Source organism: Mycteria americana, chromosome 8 (genome assembly GCF_035582795.1).
Source record: "Mycteria americana isolate JAX WOST 10 ecotype Jacksonville Zoo and Gardens chromosome 8, USCA_MyAme_1.0, whole genome shotgun sequence".
Classification (NCBI taxonomy): Eukaryota; Metazoa; Chordata; class Aves; order Ciconiiformes; family Ciconiidae; genus Mycteria; species Mycteria americana.
In genome coordinates, this window is record NC_134372.1 from 29,149,181 (window position 1) to 29,176,432 (window position 27,252).

A 27,252-nucleotide genomic window follows, 5' to 3' on the forward strand; every position below is an offset into this window, starting at 1 on the left:
CCTTGCCAAAGATGCGCAGCCCTGGGGTCTGGCCAGCCTTGTTCATCTGTGCCGGCCAAAGTTTCGGACAAGAAAATTCCAAAATAACAATTCGGGTGCCTTCACAAACCTGGCATTGCTGTGCCTGGGCATCCTACAGACTCTCGGCAGGTGGGTTCACTCCGGTGGCTTCCTAACCTCCCAGCATAAGGTGTGCAGCACGTGTTCCCTTTGCATGACACTGCGTATTTATTCACAGCTCTGTGAGATCGGCTGCAGTGCATTTTCATTCTGTGTATTGTTCTCTGGGGCTGGTGATGCCATCGCATTGTGCTGAGTTTTATGAGTGCGAGCAGCACTGCTGATGTGACTCCCTGGGATCCTACTTTCCACTGGCCTGGGATAAAATTCGGTGGTTCATTCTCTGTTGGATGCACGCGCGTGCAGGGAGGCAGGCACGCCGAGAGCGATGGGGTTAGTGTAGCTGGGACACTGAAAAACTATGCAGGATTCACCCAGCTCTCTGGTGATGGATGGATACTCCAGCAATGTGCCAGCCTTCCTAACCAAACTCTGGACGCTGGTGGAAGATCCTGAAACAAACCATCTCATCTGCTGGAGTACTGTAAGTGCAGCGGATATCGGGTGTCACTAAGTACCTGCAACACCAGGGAAAGCCCAGGTGCGAGGCCTAAGTACTGCATCGCACAGCAACTTCCCTTTGCTTTACCAGTGCTGGCCAGCTAAATGGGAGAGTGAAAGGACTCACAGTTCATTAGGGGGCCTTTCGGATATACTTGGTATTATTTATCTGCAATATTGTGGCTTTTCTGTTTCAAAGTGACAACTGGTTTGGACGTGTTTTAATAATAATATTTACACATTTCACTTGAAGCATTTTAAAGGGTGCCTAATTTGGAATCTTCTAAAAATCCAGACTCTTAAAGAGAGAGAGGTTTTTCATCTTGCTTCAGTCTGCGGTTCCCTAAAATTTTCTAGAAAAGGTGCAAAGCCCTTAAAAAATTCCACTGCTGCTTGTGTTATTTCACGTGTGTTTCTTAGCAGCCTTTCACAAATGCCTTGGAGAAGGCAGCAGATAAACAGCATTCAGACCTCAGGCTAAAACCCACAGTTTAAACAGATCTCAGATTGGCACCCTAAATCACATTTTGGAAGAGCTTTACTTGATTTTTCAACGAGTCTGTGTGATGAGCATGGTGATGTGTGTATGTATTGTCTGTACAGCTTCATAGGGATAGATTGCTTTGCTTTGGCTTCCTATTTGACACTGAGGCATTAGTATACTAAGTGCAATCAGAGAATTAAAGTGATTTATTTGTCCCTCTTGTACAGCATTTTGATACCACATTGTGCTTTTGACCTAAGACTTGCTGCAAATAATGTGATTTGACTTCAGCAGGGAGTTATCAGATAAGTTGTGTGCATAAACTTGTTCTCCAAAATCAAGAATCTATAGCAAAAGCAGATTTAAAGGGGAAAAAAGGTCTAAAGCAGCCTTTCTGTCATCTGTTTGTGCCCAGTAGAGTTTTCATTCAAAACCTGAGATAGGATTTGAGCTGCATTGTTATGCAAGGCAATGGTTGCTTTCTGATGTTGGTATTACATGGCCGTACCTGTGAGAACCACCAAGTTTTGGTATTGTGTATTTTAAATAAGGACTTTCAAACTAGGAAGGATTTTCTAACATGTATAAATAGTTCCCTCTCTGTTACACTTACTGCATTGTTATTTTTGACTGCCCACCATCACCACGCTTTGCTTTCCTGCAACCTAACGTAAGCTACAGCTACATTCTTGCGAGGTTTTGGTAAGGCTTTTAGATGTCTTAAGTTTCCCATGTTGCATGTTCCCATGTTTCCCATGTTCTTCCTCTTCTATCCATCACTGTTGTTGGAGCTGAGAAATTGTGTGCATGCCTAAGATTTCTGGATGTAATCAGAACTCTTAGAAAATAGGACCTATAAGGACCTATGAACTGTTTCTTAGCATGAAGGAGAAGAGATGGAGAGGAAATGTGGTAATGGTTTATATATACACACTAAAGGCTGTTGTAAGGTGGAAAGAAATAGTCTGCTGTCTGTGTCCATGGTAGATTGGATAAGAAGTAATTAAATGAATTTTTGAAATGGAAGATGAAGTTAGGAAGAACTAGCAAATTCCTGGAGTAGCTTACCTGGGCAGGGCACAGGGTGTCTGTCATGGTGGGTTGGTCAAAAACAGTTAAGGTAAGCATCTGCCAAGACTGACATGCTGCAGAGTGAATTTTGCCTCGGGCAGAGAGGTGTCTCCCAGCTTGTGCTCCCATGATGTAAGACAAGCAAGGCACAGCTGCTGTGTGGGAACAAGCTGGCACATGCACGGTTCATCAGTGGACACGCAGTAACTCCAAAGGCTCTTGCATCTGTAGGAACCCTTTTGGGTGCACCAGCTTCTGAGAACATTGCAGCCCTGAATGCAAAGGAATGACCTCTCAAGAGAGGCCATAAGGAGATGTTCAGGTACACGAAACCCTCATGTTTCTCATTTTACATCAGCCTGCCCAGCCTGGGATGCACAGCTGTATCCCAAAGACACTGAGTGGGCAGAAGCACAAGGGAAGGAGGATAAACCAGCTCTGTCCCCAGAACAGCCTTTGCAGTGTTGGGAAACCCTGGCCCCTGCTGTCATGTCTGCAAACTCAGTCTGTGAGGATAATTTTAGTTTATGATTGTTAGTGAATCTCTTAAGCACTTGACCAGCCTTTGCTTCTGCTGCACGGGGTAAGGAATGATAGGAAAGACCCTGGTGATGGTCTATGGGCGCTGTCGAGGCAAACAGTCATGTTCAGTATTTGCAGCAGTGAACAAGGAGCAAGAAGTACAGCTGACCCAGAGTCATATGTTTGTGGACATGCAGGCTTAATTGTTAGAGCTGACAAACAAGCTAGAGCACAGAAGGAATTGGCACCATTTGGTGATGGAAACGTAGTGGCAATGAGTAGGGCGGCAGGGTTTGCCAGCTGGCTGTTTTCTGGTGGCCGTGGGCAGGCTACAGGCACACACCGGCACCTCCTTTAGTCACTGAACTGTCTCGTGGTCCTGATTACACTCCCTGTTTTAGAAACTTCCAGGCAGCCCTGAGAGCACCCATGCAGCTACAGACCCTGTGATGGGTGCGTGGTGAGACCTGCACACCACTGGTATGCTCCTACTGCACGCAGAGCCCGAGTGCTCACTCTTACAAAACACTGTCCTCCTCTGTCAAACCAGTCTGCTGTGAAATAACCCCCTAAGCTGACACACCACTTGACTGCCAGTAATAATGCTGAACACGGCAGGAGGATGACTGTGGCTGTGCTGGTCTCAGATCCCTCCCTACTAACACCGTGCAGACCCTGGTGTCTTTAGCTAGCTGTCCCTTGAAACTCGGCTGCAGCTGAGCTGGTAAGTCCCAAACATCTGCTTATGTCTCTGCCCTGGCATAAGGTCTCTGCATCTTGCCTGTCCCTCCATAAAGCTGTGGAGAGCTTAGGCTGCGCAGTTGGGTGGTTCCCCAGGTAGCTCTTTGCAGCTCTTTCTGTCTCCACAAGCAAAGCCAGTGTGAGCCCCTGGAAGATACCATTCTCTGCAAGTTTACAGAAATGCCACGTGTGCCCCAAACTCCATGTCTGAAATCATGATTCTTCATTCCTCCAAATTCCTGGTGCTGCCCCCCCATCCAGAGCAGAGATAGGATTTAAGGTGGTCCCCCTGTCACCGTATGCTGGAGACACTGATCTGTTGAGGTCGGAGATTTAGAAAACGTTGTTTCTAAGTATTGGTTACAGATGAAAATTAATTGCTAATTTTTTCTGTCTCTCAAAAAGGTCACGTGGATTGCTGTTTGCAAAAAGTTTCAAGGCAGCTTCAGTGCATTGGTTTCATGGGCAGCTTCAGCTGTACCAGCTTAATTCTCAGCAGGTAGAAGGCCAGGCAGGGGAAGCACATGGCCTGCAGTGTGTCTGTCTCTGCCAGCAATCGCAGGCAGTTTGCCTTGTTTTGCAGTCACGGATCCTGGCAATGCAACCTCAGAAACGGATATTTTATCTGGTTAACATGCATGTTGCTAGCTTGGACTGTAAAGCATGACTGTTAACATTTTGCGGTTGCCCTTGTGGCTGTGTACTTTCAAAAATAAGTCAAGAGAAGGTGCGTAGAGCTTCTGGATCAGTGTGGTGTCTCCAGGGATGATTTGCTTTCTTGCCTTGCTGTGTTTCTTGTACCATGTCTCCAGGGAGTGCTCCCTCCAGGACTGCCGTGCTCTGGAGCAGATGGGTCAGAGTTAGACCTATACAAGCAGATCAAGAGGTTATAATGCCAATTCCCACTTTCCAGGACCTTCTTCAGACACCAGAGTCTTTCTGTGAGGTCCACGCAAGGGTGGATGATCACGAGCTACCAGCTATTTGTGTGTAAAAGTCTGCAGTTTCTTTCTCACATCCAAGGCTCTGAACTAAACAGTGGCAAAGCTTAGTAGAAAAAAATCAAAACTGCAGTCATAGAGGACTGACTGTACCAGAACTGAAAGGAGCACATCCATCATTGAAGGCTGTTGTCACTCTTCGCAGCTTCAAGGTGACAATTCAAAGAGCACAATTTCCGCCGCTGTAGGACTCAAGGGAATCACCTCCTCCTGGGCACCTCTCATGGTTGGGAACGCTCCTCTGATTTCGCCTTTGTCCTTGTCTCCTTTGCAGAATGGCACCAGCTTCCATGTGTTCGACCAAGGACGCTTTGCCAAAGAGGTGCTGCCCAAGTATTTCAAACACAACAACATGGCCAGTTTCGTCCGGCAGCTGAACATGTGTAAGTTCAGCCCCCAGAGCGTAGGCCATGTGGGTCCTACAGGCACTGGGGGAGCGACAGAAAGTGCGGGTGGGACAGCAGGCATGAAAGAGAACTGTGGATAGAAAAGTTGAGATCTCACATATATGTGTTATTGTGGCATTATTGATTTTGCCAAAGAGGACTTGCCTCTGAGATCCCAGGGGGGTGATTCCCTTCTGTTCACCTTAGATTCCAGCATGAAATTTCTGTTAGATTACATTGTAAGATGTGACCTAAGAAATTTCAGCTACCAGGTTTTCTGCTTCTCTTGCATCAATTTGATGACCTATTATTATTTCTTTTCCATTTTATTCTATATGGGGCTTTTTCCAGCAGCCTGATACTGTGACACCTGCCTCAGAAACTGCAGCTTTTGAGGGTAGCATGCCCAGAGCTTATCCATTTCACCAGCCGTATCACCGAACTAGTTACAGACAGTACTTCTCCCTGCAAACCTTGCCTTGCTTTTCAGACATTTTCACTTCTTCATGGAGGTTCAGGTGTAGTCTGTAGCCACATCTAGACCATGACTGTATTAAATATGGTCCTTTTCTGATAGTTTTTGGAAGTTTTTCAATGACTAATTCACAAAGTTTCTTGGTAACGTTTTAACTTTGCTATTTAACTATACAGTAGCACTACTGTAAATTTTAGGCCAGTCTTTAGATATGGTTTAGAAACCTTTCTAGGTCTTCAGAGAAGTACTCAAAGTAGATTTGCAAATGCGCATGTGACCCTTTTTTCCAAAAGTGGCACCTGATGCTGGTCTGTGCCTTTGAAAAACCTTCCCCGGAATCCCTTTGGTTTGCAAATCAAACCAGAGATTTCTTAAGAGCAGGTATTTCAGCAGAAGCTCCTGGCAGATGGACCGACATGCCCAAGGGATGGCCGGCGAGGCGTTCACGGTGTGGGCCAGCAGCAGCATGTCCCCAGAGCCGCAGGGTGTCCAGCAGGATGCATGGGGCTCTCCCTTGCACTGGATTTCTTGTAGATATGGCCCAAAAGCGTGCCCTGCTGGAGGGAGGGGGCACGGCTGTGCCTTGAGCACCGGAGCAGCTCAAAAAGTGGGGAGAGTGAACAGAAACATCCTCAAAAGTGATGGGGTGGGAGGTGAGGAGGAGGGCCTGCGTCTGCCGGCCCTTCACCCGTGCCCTCTCCACACAGACGGCTTCAGGAAGGTGGTGAATATCGAGCAGGGGGGTCTCGTCAAGCCCGAGCGGGATGACACCGAGTTCCAGCACCTCTGCTTCCTGCAGGGCCACGAGCACCTCCTGGAGCACATCAAGAGGAAGGTGAGGGGGCGCCGGGTGGGGACGCACCAGCCAGGCCCCCCATGAGCCCCCCGGGCGGGAAGGCTGAGGCGGGAAGGCTGAGGGGTGGCAGCCCCTGTTCCAGAAGGTTCCACACCACTGGTGTGAAGAGGCTGCATGGTGCTTTTTCAAAACATCCCTCAACAATATGTCCCAAAACTTAACCAGTGGTCTGTGTGGAGGCGTAGCTCCCTTGGTTTGCTTTAAGCCTGCTGCCTCTTAATTTAATTCGTTTCCCCCAGGCCTTCTGCTAGGAGAGAAGTCGTGAATACTTGTTTCCTGTCCCTCAGACATCTCAAGCGGGAAACACCTCGTTTCTTCTCGAGCAGGAGCCCTTCCGTGCCTGCCATCGTGGCTCTCTCCCCTGGGCCTTTCTAACCCTCCCCACCTCCCTTTTTTGGGGCAGATTGACCAGAACAGCACTCCATGGTCATTGCAAGGGTTTCTACCACAGCTGCATTCCTCTCTTGATAACTCCCAAAATGCTTGTTTGCTTTCAGACCACGGGCCGCTGTGCTATAGACCGCTCAGCATAACTCCAAGATCACCCTGTGGTCTGGTTTCTGTCCTCCCCATATACCTGTACTATTGGGGCGGGGTCCTCGGTGTGCAGGGCCTGGCTTTCATCAGAGTTTGTCTGTGTTTTTTTGCTCTGTCGCTCAGTATCATGAGACCTTCGTGTAGTGCTGCACAGCCAGGCTTGCATCACACCGCTCTGCTTTTGAATCATTACCCGCTTTTCTATATAAGTACAACATAACTCCTGCTGGCTCTCCCAACAGTCATCATCTGTTATTATAGAAGAGATAACCTACTCCTACCCTCTGTTTGCTGTCTTTTAACCTGTTACTGATGCCCAAAATTGGCTGTTCTCTTACTGAATTAGCACAGCAACTTCAGAAAAGGGATTTCAGCAAAAGCCTTCTGGAAATCCAAGTGTAATATGTCAATTTGAAGCATTTCCTCAGGCTCATCCCTGTAAAACACAAGGCTGGATTGGGTCTCTCTGTAGTTGCTAGTTCAATTCCTCCCTGGTCCTCAAAATACCTCCCCCCCTAGCCACCAAGCTGATTTGAATTAAGTCCCCACTCTGGTGGAGAGTGTTCTGCTGCCAACAGACCCTCTGTACGAAAGGATTTGTCCTGCTCTTTGCTCTACTTTATCCCTTTGGCCCTTGCAATAATACCCTAAGGATAGTTCAGACTCTTGTGCACGTTGCCTGTCCTAGTATTTCAGCACGTCAGAGCCCCGGCTGGTGGAAGTCCTGCACCCGAGCCACAGCAATGATTCTGTCTGTCCGTGGCCCTTCTTGTGTTGGTAAAATCCACCTTTGATTTTTCCTCCTCAGGTGTCAGTAGTGAAAAGTGAGGAGACCAAGATCCGCCAGGAGGACCTCAGCAGGTTGCTATACGAGGTACAGATACTGAGAAGTCAGCAGGAGAACATGGAGTGTCAAATGCAGGACATGAAGCAGTGAGTTGAATCCTACTCAGGGTGCTTCTTACGGGCGTTTGCTTCTTGAGAGCTGTTGATCTTGGGGAATGTTTGAAAGGAGGAAGCTTATACACCTCCCTCCCAGGGAGCACATACGGAGCCAGGGACTAATCATAGGGACCAGATCTGTTGAGACAGTAACATGTAGGATTTCTATGCAGACCCAATGATCTACAAAATATGAATTAATGCTCAGCCTCTCTGTCTTCTGTGAAAGGGAGACGTATTCTCTTAATCTATATTTTCCCTTTACAGACAAGGAAAGCACAGAGGAGGCCATGCAGGAAATACATGTATAACCTGGGGACTTAACTCAGATAACTGTATTTCCTCCAGTAGAAATGATAGTAAAGACGTAACTCTTTCTCTCACCTGGAAGAGTCCTTGGCAGAAATGTGCTGGTGCCCACTCCAACTATTAAAAAAATAAAAGTATCTCTCTATCATCCTCCACCTCCAAAATATATGACTGGCCTAAAGTATATAAGAACGCAAGAACTGCTGTAGTGTTTAGTCCATCTCTCTGAAGACTGTGTCTTCTGACATGGCCCAAATTGTTGTATAAGAGCAAAACAAGCAATTGAAATGCTTCTTGCATGTGGCTGCCTGACCTCCAGCTGTCTGAGACTCTGGGATTTTCTGAGTCAGACATGGTCACTAGGAATTTAGTAAATGTATACAGTTTTATAAATCATGTACTTGGAGAGGTTTTTATTTGCCTCCAGAATTTTAATCCTTACAGATAACTTAGATTTTTCAAGTGCTTTTTAAACAATAAGACCCCAAAACTTCTTTTATAATGAAAGCTGATATTCATACATCGCCAGAGGACACTGGCGTCCTGGGCCTTGAGAGAACAGCAGATACTGTGAAACTTCATTGCAGCCCAGCCCCTTATGTGCAACAGATAAAATTTTTATCGTCCTTCAAATTTTAATGACTCCCGCACTTAGCACATGCATGAAATAATGAAATCCAGATACAGTGGCAATGAAAGAGTTTCTAGGCTTGTATCTTATTGAACTCCAGTGTTGATGATTTGGCCTTGCTTTTAGTTTATTCTCCCTTTTGATTTGCGTGCTCCTTCCATCCATCTGTCAAAAGGCAAAATTGCATTTAACTGATGAAAGTACGACAATTTTTATAAACTAAGACAGACCAGAAATCTCAGGCTGAAACCATGTTAAGAAATTTACACTGATGAAGGACCATGAGGACATAACTCCAGTGCCAGCTGTCAGACTAAGAAAAGCTGCTTTGCTGAAAAGCCTGTCAGTACCAGTGCAGAAAGTTCACTGCAGAGATTCTTGCTGTACAAGCTGCTATACTAGGGCAGCTACTGTCCTCTTTTGAGCCCTGGACCTTACCTTCCCAGTTCTAGCATCAATCCATCACTAGAAAGACTAGAACCACCTAAGGGATATGTAGCAAAAGGATTTACAAATTTCACCTGTATGATAGATTTTGCTGGCCTGTTGGTTTTGGTACATCCATATACTCTTGAGATAAATTGACTGGCAAAGCCTTTTGCAGCATGGACTTGGCTGGCATCCAGATCTGGAGACAACACAGCAAATAAACTCTGCATCTCCCCATCCCACTTTCTGGGGCTGACTGTTCAAGGAAGCCTGTAACTCTCCTGTGTGCTGCATTTGCAGACAGAAAATAAATATGCTCTATGGAATTGCAAGCTGGACACAGGTCTGTGCTGGATGAAATCAGTGACTCCCATTAATGAAATCATTACAGTCCTCCTAGTTCAAGGCTCTCACATGCAGAAGCATCCCTTTAGCTGCTTCAGTCACTCCCAAACATGCCTTTGTACCACCACGTGTATGAGGTTTCAGCAGGCAGAAACGTAGCATCTCTGTCCATAGGATCTCTTGGTCTTTGGGGGCAGTTGTGGAGAGGTTGGGCTTTCTTGGCTCCCGCAGGAAGAATAGTCTTGGTAATCCAAATAATTCAAAGTCACAAATCAGGCCCTGCTGAAATTCTGAGTTTGGCCCAAATGTTCCACAAAAAATAAATACCTGTCCTCCTGTTACTGTCCCCTATAGATGTTGGCTTCTCTTTATTTGTTTCTCCTCCTTGCTTTGGTCTGTAGTTCTTTTGAGGTCAAGGAAAAACAAGGAGAGCAATTGTGTGACCCCATTTGGGACACCTGAAAAGAGCCAAGCACTTTGGCAAGAGCCCCAAAGTGAGACAGACTTTGCACAATTGGGTCTACTGTGCATCATGGCAGCACCATGGGCTATTGGGATGTTTCTGTGCTCACAGAAAGTTTCTGTTTCACTTTCAGGCAAAATGAAGTTCTTTGGCGGGAAGTTGTTTCTCTCCGGCAGAACCACTCACAACAACAGAAAGTGATCAACAAGGTAGTGGTCATCTAAACTCCAAACTCACTTGTACTGCATGGTGTATGTCCTCCTCTGATTTTTTTTCTTGTCCCATAATCTTCTCCACACTCTGATACTGCAGTATATTTATTTTCCCTCTCTTTCAAATTGTGTGATGTTCTTATGTGTCCTATGGAAAGTGGTCATTAACAAAGCATAGATTATGCCCTCCAGCAAAAGATTTTAATTTCCTTGTCAGTCCTTGCTGTGATGTTAGAAACCACTTTTCTGTCAAAGTCCTGACCAAGAGAGCACACCTCTCTAATTGAGGTGTGCTCTCACACTAATTGCCCTGTATTGGCAGTGTTCTGGTTGTACCAATGCTTTTGGGCTTCCCAAATCTTTCCTCTTTCCTTCGTACAAGAGAGGAGCCTCCCCCTCCTGCCAGCACTGAAGCTGCAGGCGGCAGAATTGGCTAGCCATTCCCGCAGTGGGGACCTCCAGCAACTGTGACATTTTCTGGTGTTACTGGTATAGTTGAGGAATTACTGTACAACCTTTTAGACTGAAGGAGCACTGTGGAGCCATCTCCCTTAAAATCTAGCACAACCAGTACAAGAAAAGGCCTCTCCAGTGATTCCCAGATGGTGCTGACGTGACTGAGCATGTCACATTTCCCAGTCCCCCTGAGAGCCATGTTCTGACCCTCACGTGGCATCACAGAGTCATAGGACCGGATAGAAATGCATGAGGTTATCAAACCTTCCTCCGGCTCTGAGGCTGGACCAGCCACACCACTCATTGTAGAGGCATTTATGCAACTCTAGTTTGTTATACTGAGCAATGAGTAAGAGACAGCTGTGATATATAATAATAATGCTCTCTTTGTTTGGAGGTCAAAGCAGAGCATTAGGCTCAAGCTGACCTGGGAATATGTTGCTAAGTGATTCCTCTCCAAAGCCATTCTCTGTCCCTTTTAGTGTCCTGTTATATCAACACTGAATTTCACAGGGCTGAAAAACTCAACTGAAAGAGCTAAGCCCTCCATCCAGGGTCTCCCCTAGGGGGTTGCCTCTTTCACTTGCAAAGTCTTTGTCAGACTTTGTAGAGCCTCTTATAAAGGTCTCTAAAGACTTTTACAGAGGCCAAGTCTAACTCCAGGCCTAGGAATGTTTGCATGTGTATTTCACAGGCAGATTCCCAAGCCTAGTAGGGCTAGCTGGAGTTCTGCATGCACAGAAGGGGAGAGAGAAAGTGCTGCGCACGTGCCTCTAGCAGCCGTCGCACAAAGCAGGCACCTGGCTGCGTTTCTTGAAAGCTAGGCAGGTCGTTTGAGTTCCTCGAAAGCTTAGTTCAGTTTCGGGCTCCCACGTCTCATGCAAATCGGCTCCCATATTTCATGGCTGCTCCCAGCTTCGGAGTGGTGTCGGGAGGGAGGAATGTGTGAGATAAGAATGGCTGCGAGAGCAGGGAGTGCTGAATCACTCTGCTGATTAACACTGGATTTTGATCTCTCCTGACAGCTGATTCAGTTTCTGTTTGGCCAGCTCCAATCAAGCCCTAGCAGCACTGGGATAAAGAGGAAGCTGTAAGTACCCTTGTGTGGTGCACACACGCTCACGGGTGCATAATGCTGCCCCCTCACTAAAAGCACAAGCTCAGCTCGCCCAGGCAGGCGGTCACCGGACCAGGGCACCATGGTGATGGGAAATGAATGGGCTGAACTGCCGAGTCAGACCTGCTGACATGCCCCATTCAGTGGTCTTTAGAGAAGCACCGTGTCAGCTTGTGACCTTTATTTGGGGAATATGGAGTGAGACGGGAGATGGGAACAGTAACTAGTGGGCGAGTAAAGGGCAGGACCCCACTGCTGGTCCTACAGGTTCCAGTTTTGCCACTTGTCATCAGTGGGAGCAGGGCTGGGCCCGGCCAGCCCACAGACACCTTTAGTTTGACCCGCAGTCACTGAATAGGCTGTGTATCTGACACAGGTTCGGTGGCATGCAACCTGCAGGCCTTACGGAGAGACAGGTGGAGAAAGATTTTTAGCTAAGGGGTATAGAGTCATAAATAGCTGAGAGTCATAAAAAAGCTCATCAAGGCAAGTGAATAGAGGAGCTTGAATTAGGAAGCTTAGTGCCTTCCGGGAGAGCAGCCATGCATTTCTTGCTCTGTGGTGCTTGTGATCTAAAGAGGAGAGAGGGGCTACTAAGAGGAATTTGCCTTTGTGGCTCAGGCTGAGGGCAGGGACCTGCCTCCAGTTCCCACCTTTATTACCTTGTGGCCTTTGACAACTCAGAAACTTCTCCATGCCTCAGAGAAAGGAGCCAGACTTCCCAAGAATGGCTGCTCAAGGGAGCTGATTTTCTTTAAATCAATGTCCTTGTTCTTGGCTGACTCTTCTTGTGAGGATTGTACAGGAAACACAGGATTGAATAAAGGAGCCCATAATCTGTACAAGCAAGCTGGGTACTCTTACCTCTGCCTGCCCCTTCTACTGAGCCTCTTGGAAGGGATAAACACTGCATGGAGAATGGTAGCAAAGAAGAGGGCTCAAGGGGAGGATATCAGCTGCTCTGAGTCATGGAGGTTCGTGAGTGGGGAAATTTTCCTCCAGTGGGGTGGGGAAGCAGAGAAATGAGACACCAGATCGATCTCTAATTTCCACGGTCAGAGCCGTGCCCTCCCTGTAAAAGCTTTGCAGCCCAAGAAATGTTGTCTTAGACTACTGCTTTTTGAAAAAAGCAAATCAGTAGTGAGAAACTGTGCTGAAAGGGGCAGACAGAACTATCTGCATAGCAACTGTGTTGGCCTCCTTATGAGGAGGGATTATGCTGATACAACCCAGCTGCAGTTTGCACAGTATTGTGCACGTTAATTTGAGTTTCTGCTTCCTTGGAAACACAAAGGTTTGTATTCAAGGAACCTCAGCTCTTGTGTCTATATCTGCACTTCTAATGTTTTATCTTTCACAGTTTTGTTTTCCTGCCTGTCTTTTAAATGACTGCAGGAAAGCATAGTGTACAGCCTGGAGCAACTGTTGGCGCAGACCCGAGGGCTGACTGGGGGCTCTGGGTACGTTTGGACAGGATGGGCACGTCTGTAGGTCCCACAGGCATGTCTGACCTGGGAGGCTGTTACGTGGGTTAGATGCCAAAGTTACTTTGATAAGAAATGTTGGTTGGGGAGGTTCATTTGTGGCTCCTGGAGCAGAGAGCTGGACACTTACAAATTTGTAATTGTCACAGGGCTGGCTACAATATCTCGGTGCGTACTGAAGGGTAGCTTATGCCATAACAAGGTCCACGTCTGGGTGATTCAAATGTTCTTTTTTATTCTGTGTCTGTAGTTAATGTCATAGAATAGCAAAAGGCTGTTAAAAGAGCTGTTAGACAACACTGAGATCTCAAGCACTGTGGTCACTGTGTCCTGCTGTATAATGCCCTTCACTGTGGGATCTCACTGGAGTCTGAGCAAACCCATTTCTTCCAACATATCCAGCTCCGGTGTCTGTAGGATGAAGGGAGCTAGGAATTATCTTCTGTCAAGCCTGTTAGACGTTACTGTGGAAAAAACTATTGGCTTTCCCTGGTGTCCGCAGCCAAATCACTGTCTTCTAAACGAACACTGAAGATGCTTTTCCTGACTGCGGGACAGTGGGAAGAGGAGAGTGATATGCTAGGCAGTTTTATAGGGTCAGCACAGCATTAACAATAGTGGGTGTGTAGCAAAATATACCAGTTCCCAGCTTCTCTGGGACTGTATCACAAAACCAAGGACTGCCACCCAGGAAGTTTCATGATGGAAAGGCAGTGCCATTTTGAGGGTCCTTCTCATTTTCTCTTCATTTCAATAATTTACTAAATATAAAGCGCTCCTGCTACAGGACCCAGCATGCAGACCCACTTCTCGTTGTCAGTGGCCATCTGTAAAAGCCTGTCAATCGTCTTTTAAAAGCCTGTATGCAATGAGTTTAGGCTCTGCTTTGCTTTGTGTCTCCCCTGTTTTATTACTTAGTGGGTGGCATGGGTTCCTTTTATGCAGTGCTATGTATGGAGATGCAGTTTTGCCAAAGGGGCCCTGGGCACAAGGGAGCTGGTAACAAGGCCAGATTCCCAGTATTGCACTAATAATTTCAGCGTAGCTACCTCCAGTTAAACAAGCTGAGGATCCAGCCCAGAGCTTGAAACCACTAGCAGTTAGAAGAAAATATGAATTGAATTTTTTCAATTCAATATATGAATTGAATTTATTTTACTTGCATCTTTCCAATAAGATCTAGAAAGCCCAGATCATCCCTTCTCTATATGGCTAATGCCCTTTTTTAATGGTGACCTCCTCCAAAACTGGTGTTTCCCTTCCTTGTCCATAACACTGGACAAGAAAGTACCTTACAGCTGAGGTGAAATAGAGTACCCAGGGAAAAACAACCCTTGGCTGAGAGACATTTCTTGTATGAGCAACGAGGAACCAGTCACTATGTGTTGGGAAAGCAAACCTGTTTCTCTTCACAGACCTCTGATGCTTGACAACGGGATCTCAGCTCCACAAGCGTCCAAGTTCAGCCGGCATTTGTCTTCGGACCCCCTCCATGACCCCTATTTCATACAGTCGGTAGGTTTACACCAGCCTCTGAGCTTTGTGTCCATTTCTTTGGCTGGGGTGGAAAAATGTTTGAAGCAATAATACAGATTACAGAGTAAGTAGTTTGGCAAGAGTTTGGCAGTGAAGAAGAGAAGAGGTTTGCAAAGCTGAGTGACATTTATTATTTCTTCAGCTCCCCTCTTCCAGGGAGGGGTGCATGCTTGCATGCGCTTGTGCTGTCATGTTCATGTGGGAGGCCATGGGTTGTGGGAGGGAAAGGCAGACCCCGCACACCAAACTCTCCATGGTGTTACTCCAGCCTGGCTCACTTCAAGGGCAGAGAGGAAGAAGTATGTTCTACAAGTGGGTACGATGGTCTTTCTGACCAGAGCCAGATTTTTGCAGTCGCTGAGGGATCCCCACCACCCTAACCCACCAAAGCAGACACCAGACACATGACACTTACGTCATGCAGTTAAAATACCTGAGCTGGCATGAGAGACCCATACTCCCCTGTTGGGCTGCGTTGGATCTTTCCCTCCAGAGGAAGCTAAGCAGTCTAGGCAAAATGTCAGACATGGTAAAACCTCGCAGTAGCTGACACTACAGTCACAGTGCTTATTTTACATCTGCACCTTTGTGTGGCTGGAGGAAAGACCAGAGGAAATTATAATGTTGCATACAGGTAAAAACTTTCTTGGTTTCCATACAAGGAGGACTCAAGGGCACAGTGAGTAAACTCTGTCTCAGATAGGGCTTTGGACTTGTTCTGGTCCTCAGAAGGATAAATCTGTATGATTTTTGCTTTCCTCTTAGCCATCGACAGAACCCGCCTCTTGCTTAAACAGCCCTGCAATTGCTGGAGGACCCATCATATCTGATGTTACTGAAGCATCACCATCCAACATAATAAATATGCAATCCCCTCCTGAAAATGACAGGTAAATGTGCTTGTGATTAAAAGCAGGGAGAGTCGTGTATGGACATGCATAACTTCAAAAGAGTTTTCCTGGCTGTAATTCTACCAAAGTTTCTGTCTGATTTGCAAATCTCCATAGAGATGGTGGGCTGGAATATTTTTTTCCAGTTTGCAATGTGGGTCAGATTTTCAGAATTAGGGAGGGATAATAACAGCATAACTTTTGAAACAAAGTCATGAGTTTCATGCTGAGAACGTCCACTCACCTCTTTGAGCAGTATTCCATGCTTCTTTGTATTTTGTTCTCAAGACAGGGGCTGTCTTGGACTCCATCAAATAATGAGATACTAACACTTGTTGGGCTTGTTGAGAGAGAGAGAAAGGAAGTTTCCTTTTGCCTTTGACAAACAAGACACAGAATCAAACTGTACATCTTTCTGCTAATAAGAACAGAAAGGTTGCATCACAACAACTTCCGATGTTTGACAACTTTTCTGTGAAAAGTCCCAGTAACTTAAGAACCGAATGCAGAGGTATTTTAATGCTTATCTCTTCCTGCCACAGAGATGCAGTGTATTTAGGGCTAGTAGCAGAATAGCTGTAACCTTGTCAGTGGAAAGTAAGTAGACAGATGAATCATGGAAACAGTTTCTCAGGCATAGAGGCAAGGCAATTTTACTCTAGAAATTGCCTGTAAATTTGCCTAATAATTGAAACCATAGCCATAAAATTAGCTAGAAGCACGTAAAGAGCTCCAGATTAAAAAAACAAAAAAAGACAAAACAAAAAACTGGAAACCATTTCTAAAGCAGAAAAATTTTAATATAACCTTCAAGTTAAGTTGCAATTTCTGCTAATTACTGAGTGCCATCTGGTGGCCTCTGATCTGTGCTGTGTCTGCATGACTTGAGAATCTGAGCCAGCCACGGCCCTAATGAGTTCAGGAGTGTGGTACTTCCTAAATCAACATGAGCTTCTGGTGGGAGTTTAGGATTCAGAAGATGAGAAGGTGATCTGAAAGGAATGCCGAGGAAGGCTTTGTAGTGTCACATACCATCCCGTATGTGTGACACGCTCATGTGTTGTCTTGCAGCAAAGCTAGTCTGTAAGTGTTGTAAGATAATATTTTTTCAGTATGGCTTTCCATGCCCTGTGCCTGTTGATCTACATGCCTTTGTCACTTTGGCTCCAGTTGTGCAGTTTCAGAGCGAGCTGTAAAGTCTCCTGTAAGTAGTACAGCGTAGATTTTTACATACAAAATGCTACTGTTCAAAATTTCAATGTCATATGTCGGTCTAGGAATAACGTGGAGTGCCTCTCCCACTGGAAAAAGGCAAACCTCTGCTTCCAAACAAGTAAAACATCTGACTGGGACTGTCAGATCTTGATAGGTTCTGTTCCAAATCCTGCAGGACCACAAGATCCTGACTTGTATCATTGGGATCTCTAGAGTGCTTGCTGGTCCAATCCTAACTCCAGCATGGGACAGTCTTACTGATCCCATTCCTGTCTCTAGGGTGGAGATTTTTCTTTTTCAGGGGAACCTCTCTAGCCTAGTGACCCTTTAACCTGTCTCAAGCCTAACACTCATCTGAGGAATGATCAACACATGGAAGTGTATTTTCCATATTTGCAAAACAGTCGAATGGGGCAAATTCATTAGAGCTATGACTGATGAAGTGAGTGAAGATATTCCAGCTGAGCATGTTTCTGGCACTTGCTGAAAAGAAACCAAGGTTGCTGGTTTCTTTTGCCCACCTAGAGGAATGGAAAGACTCTGTGGGGCAGTTTGATGGGACGTGGGGGCAAGTCCTTGTGCTATTGCCCTTCCTAGTAGCACGAGGCCTTTGTGGAGCAGATGTGTGTGTGGTGCTAACTCTTGTCTCTGACACAGAGAGAAGTGCCTCATGCTGATCAAGGAAGAGCCAGTCAGCCCTGGAGTGAAAGCCACCGCTGAGCCTGATGTCCCGCTGCCAGGCTGCAGGGCTTGCTCTGAGCCTCCTGTGCTCCCAGTCGCCATGGTTCAGTCTGTTTTGGAAGGCAAAGGGAGCTGTGGTGCAGCCCCACCAGGGACCTCACAACCATCCGAGAGAAGAGGCAGAAGGGCATTGCTGGACAGGTGAGGGGAGCAAGGGAGAGCTGTGGTCCTGCATGTTTCATGGCCCTCTCTTCCCATTAGCAGGGGGAAAAGGGAGGCTGACTTTAAGTCACCTAATGCAGCCTGGTGAGCTCCGTCCTGTACCTGTGGCACCTGCTTGAGGCCCAGGGGACAGCTCACAGGGGCAGAGGGTCTGTGGATGACTTGCTTGAAGGACCCAACAGAGGAAAAGCTGTCAGAGCATGTACATCAGAGTCATAGGAACAGGAAGAGGCTTTCTGCAGTGAGAGGGATTTGCCCAATGTCCAAGTGAAAGCTGGAGCCCAGACCAGCATCCATGTCTGCAGACTTGCAGGCCAGTGGACTGCACTACACCTCCAGTAGCTTGTGTGCCCTCTGTAATTTGTTTTGTTGAGTCTTCAGTTACATAAAGTCGTAAGGAAATATTTGTCACTGGTGTTTCTGTGCAGTGAATAAGGTGTCATTTGTGTATGCAGACAGCGATGGAAGATGACAGTCAGTCGTCACCATAACCTCTGCACTAAGTAGGGCATATATTTGATAAGGCATCAAAGCATTTATCAGACCCAGGCTTGGGCTTGAGAAGGAAATAATTTGCCCCCTTTCTTTTCCTCTCCTGTGCTGTGAAGTCAACTAGACTTTTCTCTTTAGTCTGTTCTCCCTTTGCATCTCCTCCTGTCACCTTTCCAAGGTGACTTTCTGAGTCAGTGCTAGATCTGTCTTCAGGGGGCAGCTGATCACTTTGGCACCATCACGTGGGCTGCATGCTTCTGGGGAGGTACTGGGGAGCTGACACTGCAAGAGATCTTGGCTTCCCCATCTCTGACTAAGAGTCAAAACCCGCAAAACTTAGCTGAATTGCTGTGCTTGTCTCCTTGAGCTGGAGGGGCTCAGTAAAATGCTAGATAGTCCAAAGCAAGGCTTTATAAAAGGGTATAAAATCAGGCCTTAAAATCATGAAATAGCAAGTGAGGTCACTCACAGGAATGGAGATTAGGGAGTTTGTGTTCACTGAGTGCAGAAGGGATACAAAGGGATAGAGGTTTCATTATTTTGAAGCCAGGGCACGCAACTATCCTGCATATGACAGTCACCCAGAGAATGATGTCCCCTTGCAAGGGGGATTAGGACAGTGTCATTAGACTCAGCCACGGGGTGATATGGGTGAGCAACCTATGGAGCTGCGGGACTGAAATCCCAACAGCACCAATGTCATGGGTGAGTGTACAGCAGACTTCACCAGCAGGAGGAAAGTGTGGTTGCTGCTTGGTGGATGAAGTAGAAGTTAACTGCAGAATTGATTCTTCATGGCAACTGCAGCAATGATGGGGATGATGGGGATGAAAAACCCCACACTCAACAGAGTTATCAGAAAGGCTTCTATTTTCCTTTGGGTCCTTACAGAGAATGAAATTCTTCCTTATGAACCCCCCTGGCTACTTAAAAACATTTTATTAGAAGAAAAAACATCCCCTTTTAAAGACTCTGGATTTGAAGAGAAATTTTTATAGCTTTTTTGGGGGGTTAAACCCAGCAGGGCCTCACATTTGCTCCTTTAGCTGAATTTCTCCGGTAAATGCAACCTGCAGGCTGAATGTCTGCAGGTAAAAGTCACTCCTTTAAAAGCCATTAGTTAATAGTAATTCAGCCATCTTGGACCCAGGAGAATGGGAATGCAGCCTGTTCTGGATCCCAAGTGCCTCTCTAGAAGGCTTTCCTCTAAGGAAAGCTTTAATTTTCCCAGTCTTGAGGAGACGTGTGCACAGACTGTCCATCCCCAAACCACATGCGTCACCCAGGAGAGTAGTCTCACTCATTTTACCATCCACCCAGTCCCCTCTGTGCTCTCCTGGGTTGTACCTCTGGGATTAATCCAAGTGAAATGGCATAAACCCAGGCTGACAGTGGGCTCTTGGTTTTCAAAATGAGATTTAAGCATAAACCTCATGTCAGAAGGCTGCTCAGTCCTGCTTTCTATATGTATCTATGTAAGTCTCATTCGTGGCAATAATTCCCCTTGTCTTTTCTCAGAACAGATATTTCAGACCCGTTGGAGGGCACTGACTGGAGCTTGGAAGGGCTGCAGCTGCTGCTGAGGAGCCAGCAGTACGGCCTGGAGCCTGCCAGCCTCTTGGATGTGAGTATCAGGCCCTCTGCCGGGGCAGCTGCGGGAAACAGTTGCAAAGTTCACAGCAGTGCCTTTGGGCTGTAAATCAGATAGACCGTGCTGCTTATTCTTATTCTTACACTTTATCTGTCACATGCTGCCAATAGTCACAGCTCTGTTTTGACCTGCTTATAGGAACTGGCAGGATTTCAGACTTTGAGTGATGCTTTTTTACATTTCTTCTGAAAATATACATATTTGAACTTCTAGGAGCACAAAACACAGTGCATGAGACCTAATGCATGTACATAAAATAGGTTTAATATGACTCTCTAGCTAGTTTGGTAATTGGTTTGGGTGGGTTAGTTTACTTTTTGCATATTCTGCATCTTAGATACTCATAGATTGTGTTTAGCTCTACTACCTTCCCCTTTTCCTCACGTTCTGGGACGTGTAGCCAACATCAAATTCTCTCTCTGCTGAGATCTTTGTCTGCAGTTCCCAGGTCACTTTTCTGTAGAAATGGATAGTAGCTTTTTTCTTAAGTATATATGCAGAAATATGAAGGTTTGTTTCTTTCTCTCTTTCACACTCTCTCTCTCCTTGTATATATAGTTAGTATATGAAAGGTTTTTGCCAATAATCAAATAACTCTGTACGTAGCAAAAGAATCTATATGTCAAAGATATGGTCCTTTGAGGAGGTGCTTCAGATAAAGGCATGTGGTAAACTTGCATGGATAAAGAGGAATGAAAAATCATTAAAAAAAAAAAATCAATCTTATCTTCTTGAAGCCAGTTCCCAAGTGTCTGTGATTGCTTCTGACTTTACAGAAAGCTTTTCTAATGGCCTGCTCTGTCACTGGCTCCGTTGGTTTCTGTTTCTTATTTCTCATTAGGAGGTGTTTTCCTGTTACTGACACACTTTTCTCTTTCTGTGCAACTGAATGTCACAAGAGTGAGAATGAATCATAAAACTCTACCCCAGACCAACAGCTCCCCTTCCCAGATTGTTCAGACTTCTCAAGAAATTGCCATTGAGGCATTGATGCAGCAGTAATCTGCCCTCTGATACCATGTTTTGGAATGCTTTTAAAAAAGCTTATGAATCTGGAAGTGTCCTAGGATCCACAAGCAGCAAAAAAAGGGCTTGGACTTGCATGTGCAGTGACACAAACAGCTGCCCTGGTTTACAACATGACCGTGGCACTGGGTCTCTGCACTGTCCCTCCACTGGCAGGCAGCAAGGCTTGTGGATCAGCAGAACTGCCCACGACTCAGCCCTTGCTGTTCTGGCTCTGCTACAAATCAACACACATGAGCCTTTGCCTGTAGCTTTGGTTAATATGTCAGAGCAGCTGAGGCAGAGGCAGGTGTTGCTTTCTGGCATCTCTGCCAGCAGGGTTGCAACCTCCAGCAGACAGGCAAGGCAGACAGCTGAGGATACGAGTATCTCAAACCATTACGTCTTTCAGAGTCCTAATTGTATTTTTCTCCCAGCAGGTCTTTAATCCCAATTTATCTTTGAGTGAGTGGAATTTGACTGAAATGGAAGCCAGTCTGTCCCCGGTAAGAGACGTGTATTTCTGAGATACGATAATAATAATAATAATAATAATAATAATAATAATAATAATAATAATAATAATAATAATAATAATAATGCTGATGTAATTACAAAGCAGACCTTGTGCATAATGGAAGAATGCTTAGTTATTTTACAGCCAGAGGGGAGAGTGTGGTAAAGCACAGCAAGTAAGTATCTCCTGAGAGTAGGCTGAGAGTGTTATCTTATACTCTTTGACCTGTCTTTCCTGCTCAGCCAGAGCTTGTTTAGAGACCTGTTGGTGTCCTGGAGTCTTTAAGTGAAACTGGCTGCTCTAAACTTTCTCTTAGTGTGAATGTCACATCCTGCTAATACCATAGATTCATAAAGTGTCTTTGTGCCAAAGGCCTTCATAAAATATACCTTTATAAAGTGCAGGCTATCCCTGTACATTTCAGGAGCAGTAAAACCACATGCAATTAGAATAGAGGTTCATGCATACCCGTACAGCAGAAACAAGGGGAAATTCAGTTTGGCAGTATTTGTTTGGAATCGGCATTGACACAGACATTTCTAAAGTGCATATGGTGACTTAATAAACAGTGAAGGAAATGTGTGTTTCATGACTAGGGCTTTTTCCTGCTTGATAGAGGGCAAATTTTCTGAGCCCTCACTGCCAGCCAGGTAGGATAAAGACTTAGATGGTTCTGCCATCTCTACAGATGTGCAAGCAAAGTGTAATCTATTCTAATGAAGTGCAAAAGGCTTCTCTAAGCCTTCTATCACTATCCTTTTAAGGTTTTGATTTAATAATTTTGAATTTACTAGGTAATTCCACTTACTGAGTGTTAAGAAGGAGAGTCTCTGAAGACATAGATAATATTAGCAAGTCTTGGAAGCAAGAGTATCTTTTAAAAAGGATTGCATGAGAGAAAAGGCCAAGAGGGAGGCTGCAATGTTCAATAGTTCAGTCTTCGAGTCCACTGAATTTCCCAGCATCTGGTGCAGCCTACCCTTAGGCTTGCTCGTCCTGCAGAAAGTCATGAGCATAGAGAAGCCTGGAAGTAATACCTGCAGCAACTCCGTACCTAGAAGCACTGTGCAAGCAAAAGCTATTTTCACTTAAAGACAATCATAGGCAAATGGAAAGATAATTCCTTTCATGTTTTCCTTTGTATGGCAGCCGGGCATGGACAGCCACACTCATGCCCGCCTGGCCTCCTCATGTGACATGAGCTTCACACCATATTATCCAGTGCTAATAGGGGATTACATCTCCCTTAGCCCTCTCCTTCAGGCATATCTGCCTTTGAGCACACACTTTTGGCTATTTTAACAAAGTGCAGGTGAGGCTGGGAGGAGAGGCAAGGCAGGGAGGATAGCTTGCATTACTGGTGGATGTTGTGCAGCATTGATGAAGCACTGATTTTCAGAAATGGCCTAGTTCTAACAAGCTCCCCTGTCTTTGTACAATTGTACATTGTAGTTTATATTTTTGCATCAAGATGCAGCGACTCACAGTGGATCTGGAGAAGAATGCAACTGAGCTGTCCTCAAAAGTGTTCAACCCACCGTTTAACAATGCCTGCCCAGGTAGGAGCACTAGCAGCTCTTGCAGACTTGGGAATGGGGATGTACTTAAGGTGTTAAACATGTCAGCAGCTAGATGCAACCTCCAGCACTGACCATTTGCCACTTTGAGGGAACAAAACACATTTGTTATTTACTTTCCTGATTGTCAGGCAGCAATGTTTCCACAACAACTGCTAAGCTAGTTACTGAGCAGTGGGAAAAGTATGGGGGACAAACTGACGTTTAAATGTAATTGAACTACCCTGCTTGGGTCCACATCATATCTATCAGTGTCTCCACTGTTTCCTCTGCCTGTTCATCACCACCTAAGAGCAATGTGGTGATCTAAGTGGGTAGGGGTGGTAAGAGCTGTACAGGTCCTGGTGTTTCCTCTGGCTCCTGCTTCAGAGGAGGTGACCCAGTAGCTGCTAGCAGCCAGAGGCAAAGGTTATGTCTGTTTTTCCAGACCTCAAGGGTCTGGAAAGATCAGTCTGGAAGAAGGGTCTGGAAGATCAGTCCAGCTGATCTTCTCCCCCTCACTGACTCTGATAAAGTGTGTCATTAACCTTAGATATGAATCTAGAAGTGTTTTCCTGGTCTTGGAATAGTGATATATTATTACTTTCATGTGTATTCAGCTGGGATAGAACTGAAAGAGAAGCTTCTGTGAGCCTTAGTTTGGTGCTGTAGCCACATGACCCCACCACAGAGTTTTAATGTATTTTGTGTAGTTCAAGGACTTCCAGTCTCCACCTTAAGCTCAGCATCTTGCATGAGCATCAAAGGCATTAAAGCCCAGCTATGCTGGAGAGAATTCTTCAGCAGGTTGGGGCTGAACTGCACAAGAGGAGCATTCCCTGTTTGCAAAGGCTTTCTGGTCCATGCAGTGGCGTGATGCTGGAATAATAGGGCAATTGACAGATGTCTCCTGCAAAGATGAGGAAAAGTAGACAGTTCTTGAGTGAAGAGGAGAAACTGCTCTTATCCACTTCTCAGTGTCTCCAACAATTTGGTCATCCCTCTTTCATTTCTTGTTACCAGACTTGCCTCACAAGAAGTGAAAGAGGGATGACCAAATGTTTGGTAACTCTCAGCATTCAGGCAAAACCCAGCTTGGCAACCTGGAGAGACTCCCATTGATTTTAATGGGCTTTTGAGTGAGTCCAAGTTTGACTCAAGTGTTTCCAAGCATTTTTTGCCTGGAGTGAGGTCCTTCACCTCCTGTTGCAGTGGGGATTTGCCACTTTTCAGTTCTACATACATAAAGTCTGGTAACTTGCCTTCCAGAAACTGAGTTTTCTGTTGTCTGTTTGCATTCCTAGGGAAAGATGTCATTCTTGAAAGTGCCCAGCAGTTCCTCATTGATCGTCAGTCAGTCTTTGGAAGTGACCTCATCAGCTTGCCTGAAAGTTCATCGCTTTATGTTCCATCTGAAAATATGGCTTCCTACCTGTCCTCTGTGGGCGTCCAAGGGGATATCCCATTAAACCTGAGCTCTTCAACTGACAACAACCAGTGATTTAGCTTCCAAGGAACAACATCTCCCTCCCACCCATCCAAGCATCCACAGGTTTGAATGTAAAGAAACAGAAGTGACTCAGAAACCCACAAGAGAGTTTCTTTTTGTGCCCTTTCTTTTTGAGTAGATAGAAATGGTCAGTAGCTGTTGCATTACCCTCCCTGCACCTGGATTTCAGTGTTTGCTCAGGATAACAATTTTAAAACCAAATGCTGCTTCTGGCGCTTGCTCCTATGGGGAGCGAGAACTTGGCAGGATTTTTTTTCTTGAAAATGCTTTTAGAAATTTCAAATCTTCTAATAAAATTTAAGTGAAGAGTAGCTTGACAGTACATCAGGGTCTTCATAAAATAAAGTGATCCTGACTAGTTTCTGCAATGGCAAACTGTTGGATTTTATTGGGGCAGCACAGGTTAGCTAAGATGAATGAGCCTTCTGGATGCTGTTTTTCAAATAGGAAAATGGTTCTCTATGCCAGTCCAATGCTCTAAAAATATTCTATTATCCATTTTCTGTTTTTGATGGGATGTACTTGTGCCTCTCCCTTATCCTCCTAGGGTGAGTGGGAAAATGAAGATCCCTCAGAGTGTGCAGAAGGTGGTTTTCTGAGTGACCACTCCAAGAATGTGTGTCTGGCTCCTAGGGGAGCTACAGACCATCACAGACCCCAGAAAATCCCATGCCAAATTGAGAGGGTTTGTTGTTTGTTTTGGTTTTGTTCCCAATTTATTTTCTCTAACATAAAGGCAGGGCACCCCATACTTAAAAAAAAAAAAAAAAAAAAAAAGGGATAGGCTTGTCTGCACACACAATTTTCCATTTGCAAACAGGACTGAGAGAGCGTACTCTGGGCTTTGGTGCTGGCTAAGTATTCCATGTCCAGTCCATGTCCAAGTCCAATTACTTGGCCTTGACCTGTTCTATTTCCCCTGAAGACGTGCATGTTGGTTTATTGATGTATAAAATCTGATGAAGCAGTTTGATTGGATCCCCTTTTTAGAATGACTCTCAGCTGCTCAATGTAGGAGAGAGGCAGAAGGGTTAGTCCACCATGTCCCACTAACTTTTCTTCTGTCCTTTGTGCATCTGAGACCAGCCTCCAAAGGTTGAATTAATCTTCCTCTTCCATGTGGTTTCTGACAACTGAGTTTCTCAACAAAGCAGAGCTTTGTTTTTTATGCTGTACTTCTAATGAGAATGTATTATTTATCTCAGTATCATCTGAGTTGCTTTTCCTTAGGAAAGCTACCCAAATGGAGTAAGACAGACCCAGGAAATTCAACTAACTCAGGCCTCCTAAGGGCTTAGACAGGGAGGTAAAAGCCATGCCAGTATCATTTGAAGAAATGCTCTGCCCACTTTCGTTGCTGTGACAATTCTTGGTTCTAAACCATATTTCTGAGTATCTTGAATGGTCAAGCAGCATCCACCCCAAAATGCAGTCAATCAACCAGATGAATGCAGGCTCAAATTCTCCTTAATAAGATGAGCATGTTTTAAATGGACCTTCCTGTCACAGCCCTTTCCTCCATCCATTTATCAGTATGTGAACAGATGTGTTAGTTCAGAAACATTCACTTTTGAGCACATTTTTCCCCAGCTACTTACTGCATGCTGGGAGCTCTGTCACCACCTTGATGGTGCAGTCTTTGCAGGAGCAAGGTTGTGAGAGCTTCTGAATTAATTCCAGCCACTGTTTTCGTGTTCAGGATGAAGGGAAAATTCTGGCAGCCCCCATTGGCCTGGTATTTAGATAATGTGCTTGAGTGTATCATGGACAAGGTTTTCCTTTTTGACACATTTGTCCTTAGAAAGTTCACCTAGATCAGCCCACTTGCCGCTGTATTTTGTCATTTCCAGCAATGGAAAGTCGTTGAGTTGCACTCTTGTTTACTTATTTTCTCATAGGTAATTGAAAACTGTCTGGTGTCTTGTATCACCTGACAGAGTATGTTATCCCCGTTCAAGATTTACATCCTTCTCTGAACCTTCACACACTAGATTGCCTTAATGTTAACACTGAATATGTTGGTCCAATAAGGTATTTAAGCACGTGCTTAACTTCAAGGTCCCGAGTTAATGAAGCCTATCACATGCTTGAGGTTAGACATACGCTTCAGTGTCTTACTGGATTGTCTGGCTGGGGTTGAGAAATGAACCATCTTAGGAGAACTACTTGCAAGGAGACAAAGGTGCAGCTCAACCAACAAGGGTGCCTGACACCATCTCAGGCTGCAGCATTTTTTATAGTGCCAAGCAGCAGACTGCACTCGCTGTGAGCAGCCACTCGGAGGGTTCTTGGGTTTTTCTTTAGGCTTTTTGCTCTACTATAAACATGAGATTGGAGCTTGATGGTGAGAGAGGAGCCTCCGGGAACAGTATTTGAGAGCCACTCCTGTGAAGAAGCAAGCTTGTGTTCCTTGGCTTTTTACATTGTTAATTTTATTTGAAGGTGATGTGCTGAGACTGCGTTTTTGCACTATGCTGTACATTTGTAAAGTTTTACAGAAAACACTAATTAAATATGTTTCCTTTTTTCTCATTTAGTCCTGCTCTGGCATTTCTCTTGCTACTTTCACCTACCTCTTACTCCTTTCCTCCTTCCCAAGTCCACACCAATAAGTGAAAACAGCTTCCAGGAACTGAGGAGATTCACCTGTGAGATAATGTAGGGCCCACTGATGGGTTGTGATCGTCTGTGTCAAAAAACAGGAGCTGGAGAGATCTAGCATGTAAAATGTGGCAAAGTAAATGCAGCTCAGAAGGCAGCTGAATTCTTCAAACTAAAATGCCAGTCAGGGTGGGTATATCTGGTAAAATCAGCATCGGAGTAGAAGAGCCTATAGTTATTGAAATGACTTGCATTTTTTATCCTTTTTTCCTTGCTTTCAGTGATAATAGAGCT

At 45.4% G+C, this 27,252-nt stretch overlaps 1 protein-coding gene across 1 annotated transcript; it reads left to right on the top strand.

Moving 5' to 3' along the window:
• Window positions 1-410: 410 nt before the first annotated feature.
• HSF4 (heat shock transcription factor 4) lies at window positions 411-26,817 on the top strand. The gene is made up of 13 exons (XM_075510556.1): window positions 411-604; window positions 4,715-4,823; window positions 6,009-6,136; window positions 7,503-7,627; window positions 9,947-10,022; window positions 11,507-11,571; window positions 14,498-14,597; window positions 15,384-15,508; window positions 17,381-17,605; window positions 19,637-19,742; window positions 21,215-21,280; window positions 22,763-22,850; window positions 24,152-26,817. Exons 1-13 carry the CDS (start codon window positions 482-484, stop codon window positions 24,346-24,348), a joined length of 1,533 nt encoding a protein of 510 aa, XP_075366671.1. The 5' UTR covers window positions 411-481; the 3' UTR covers window positions 24,349-26,817.
• The last annotated feature ends 435 nt before the right edge of the window (window positions 26,818-27,252 follow it).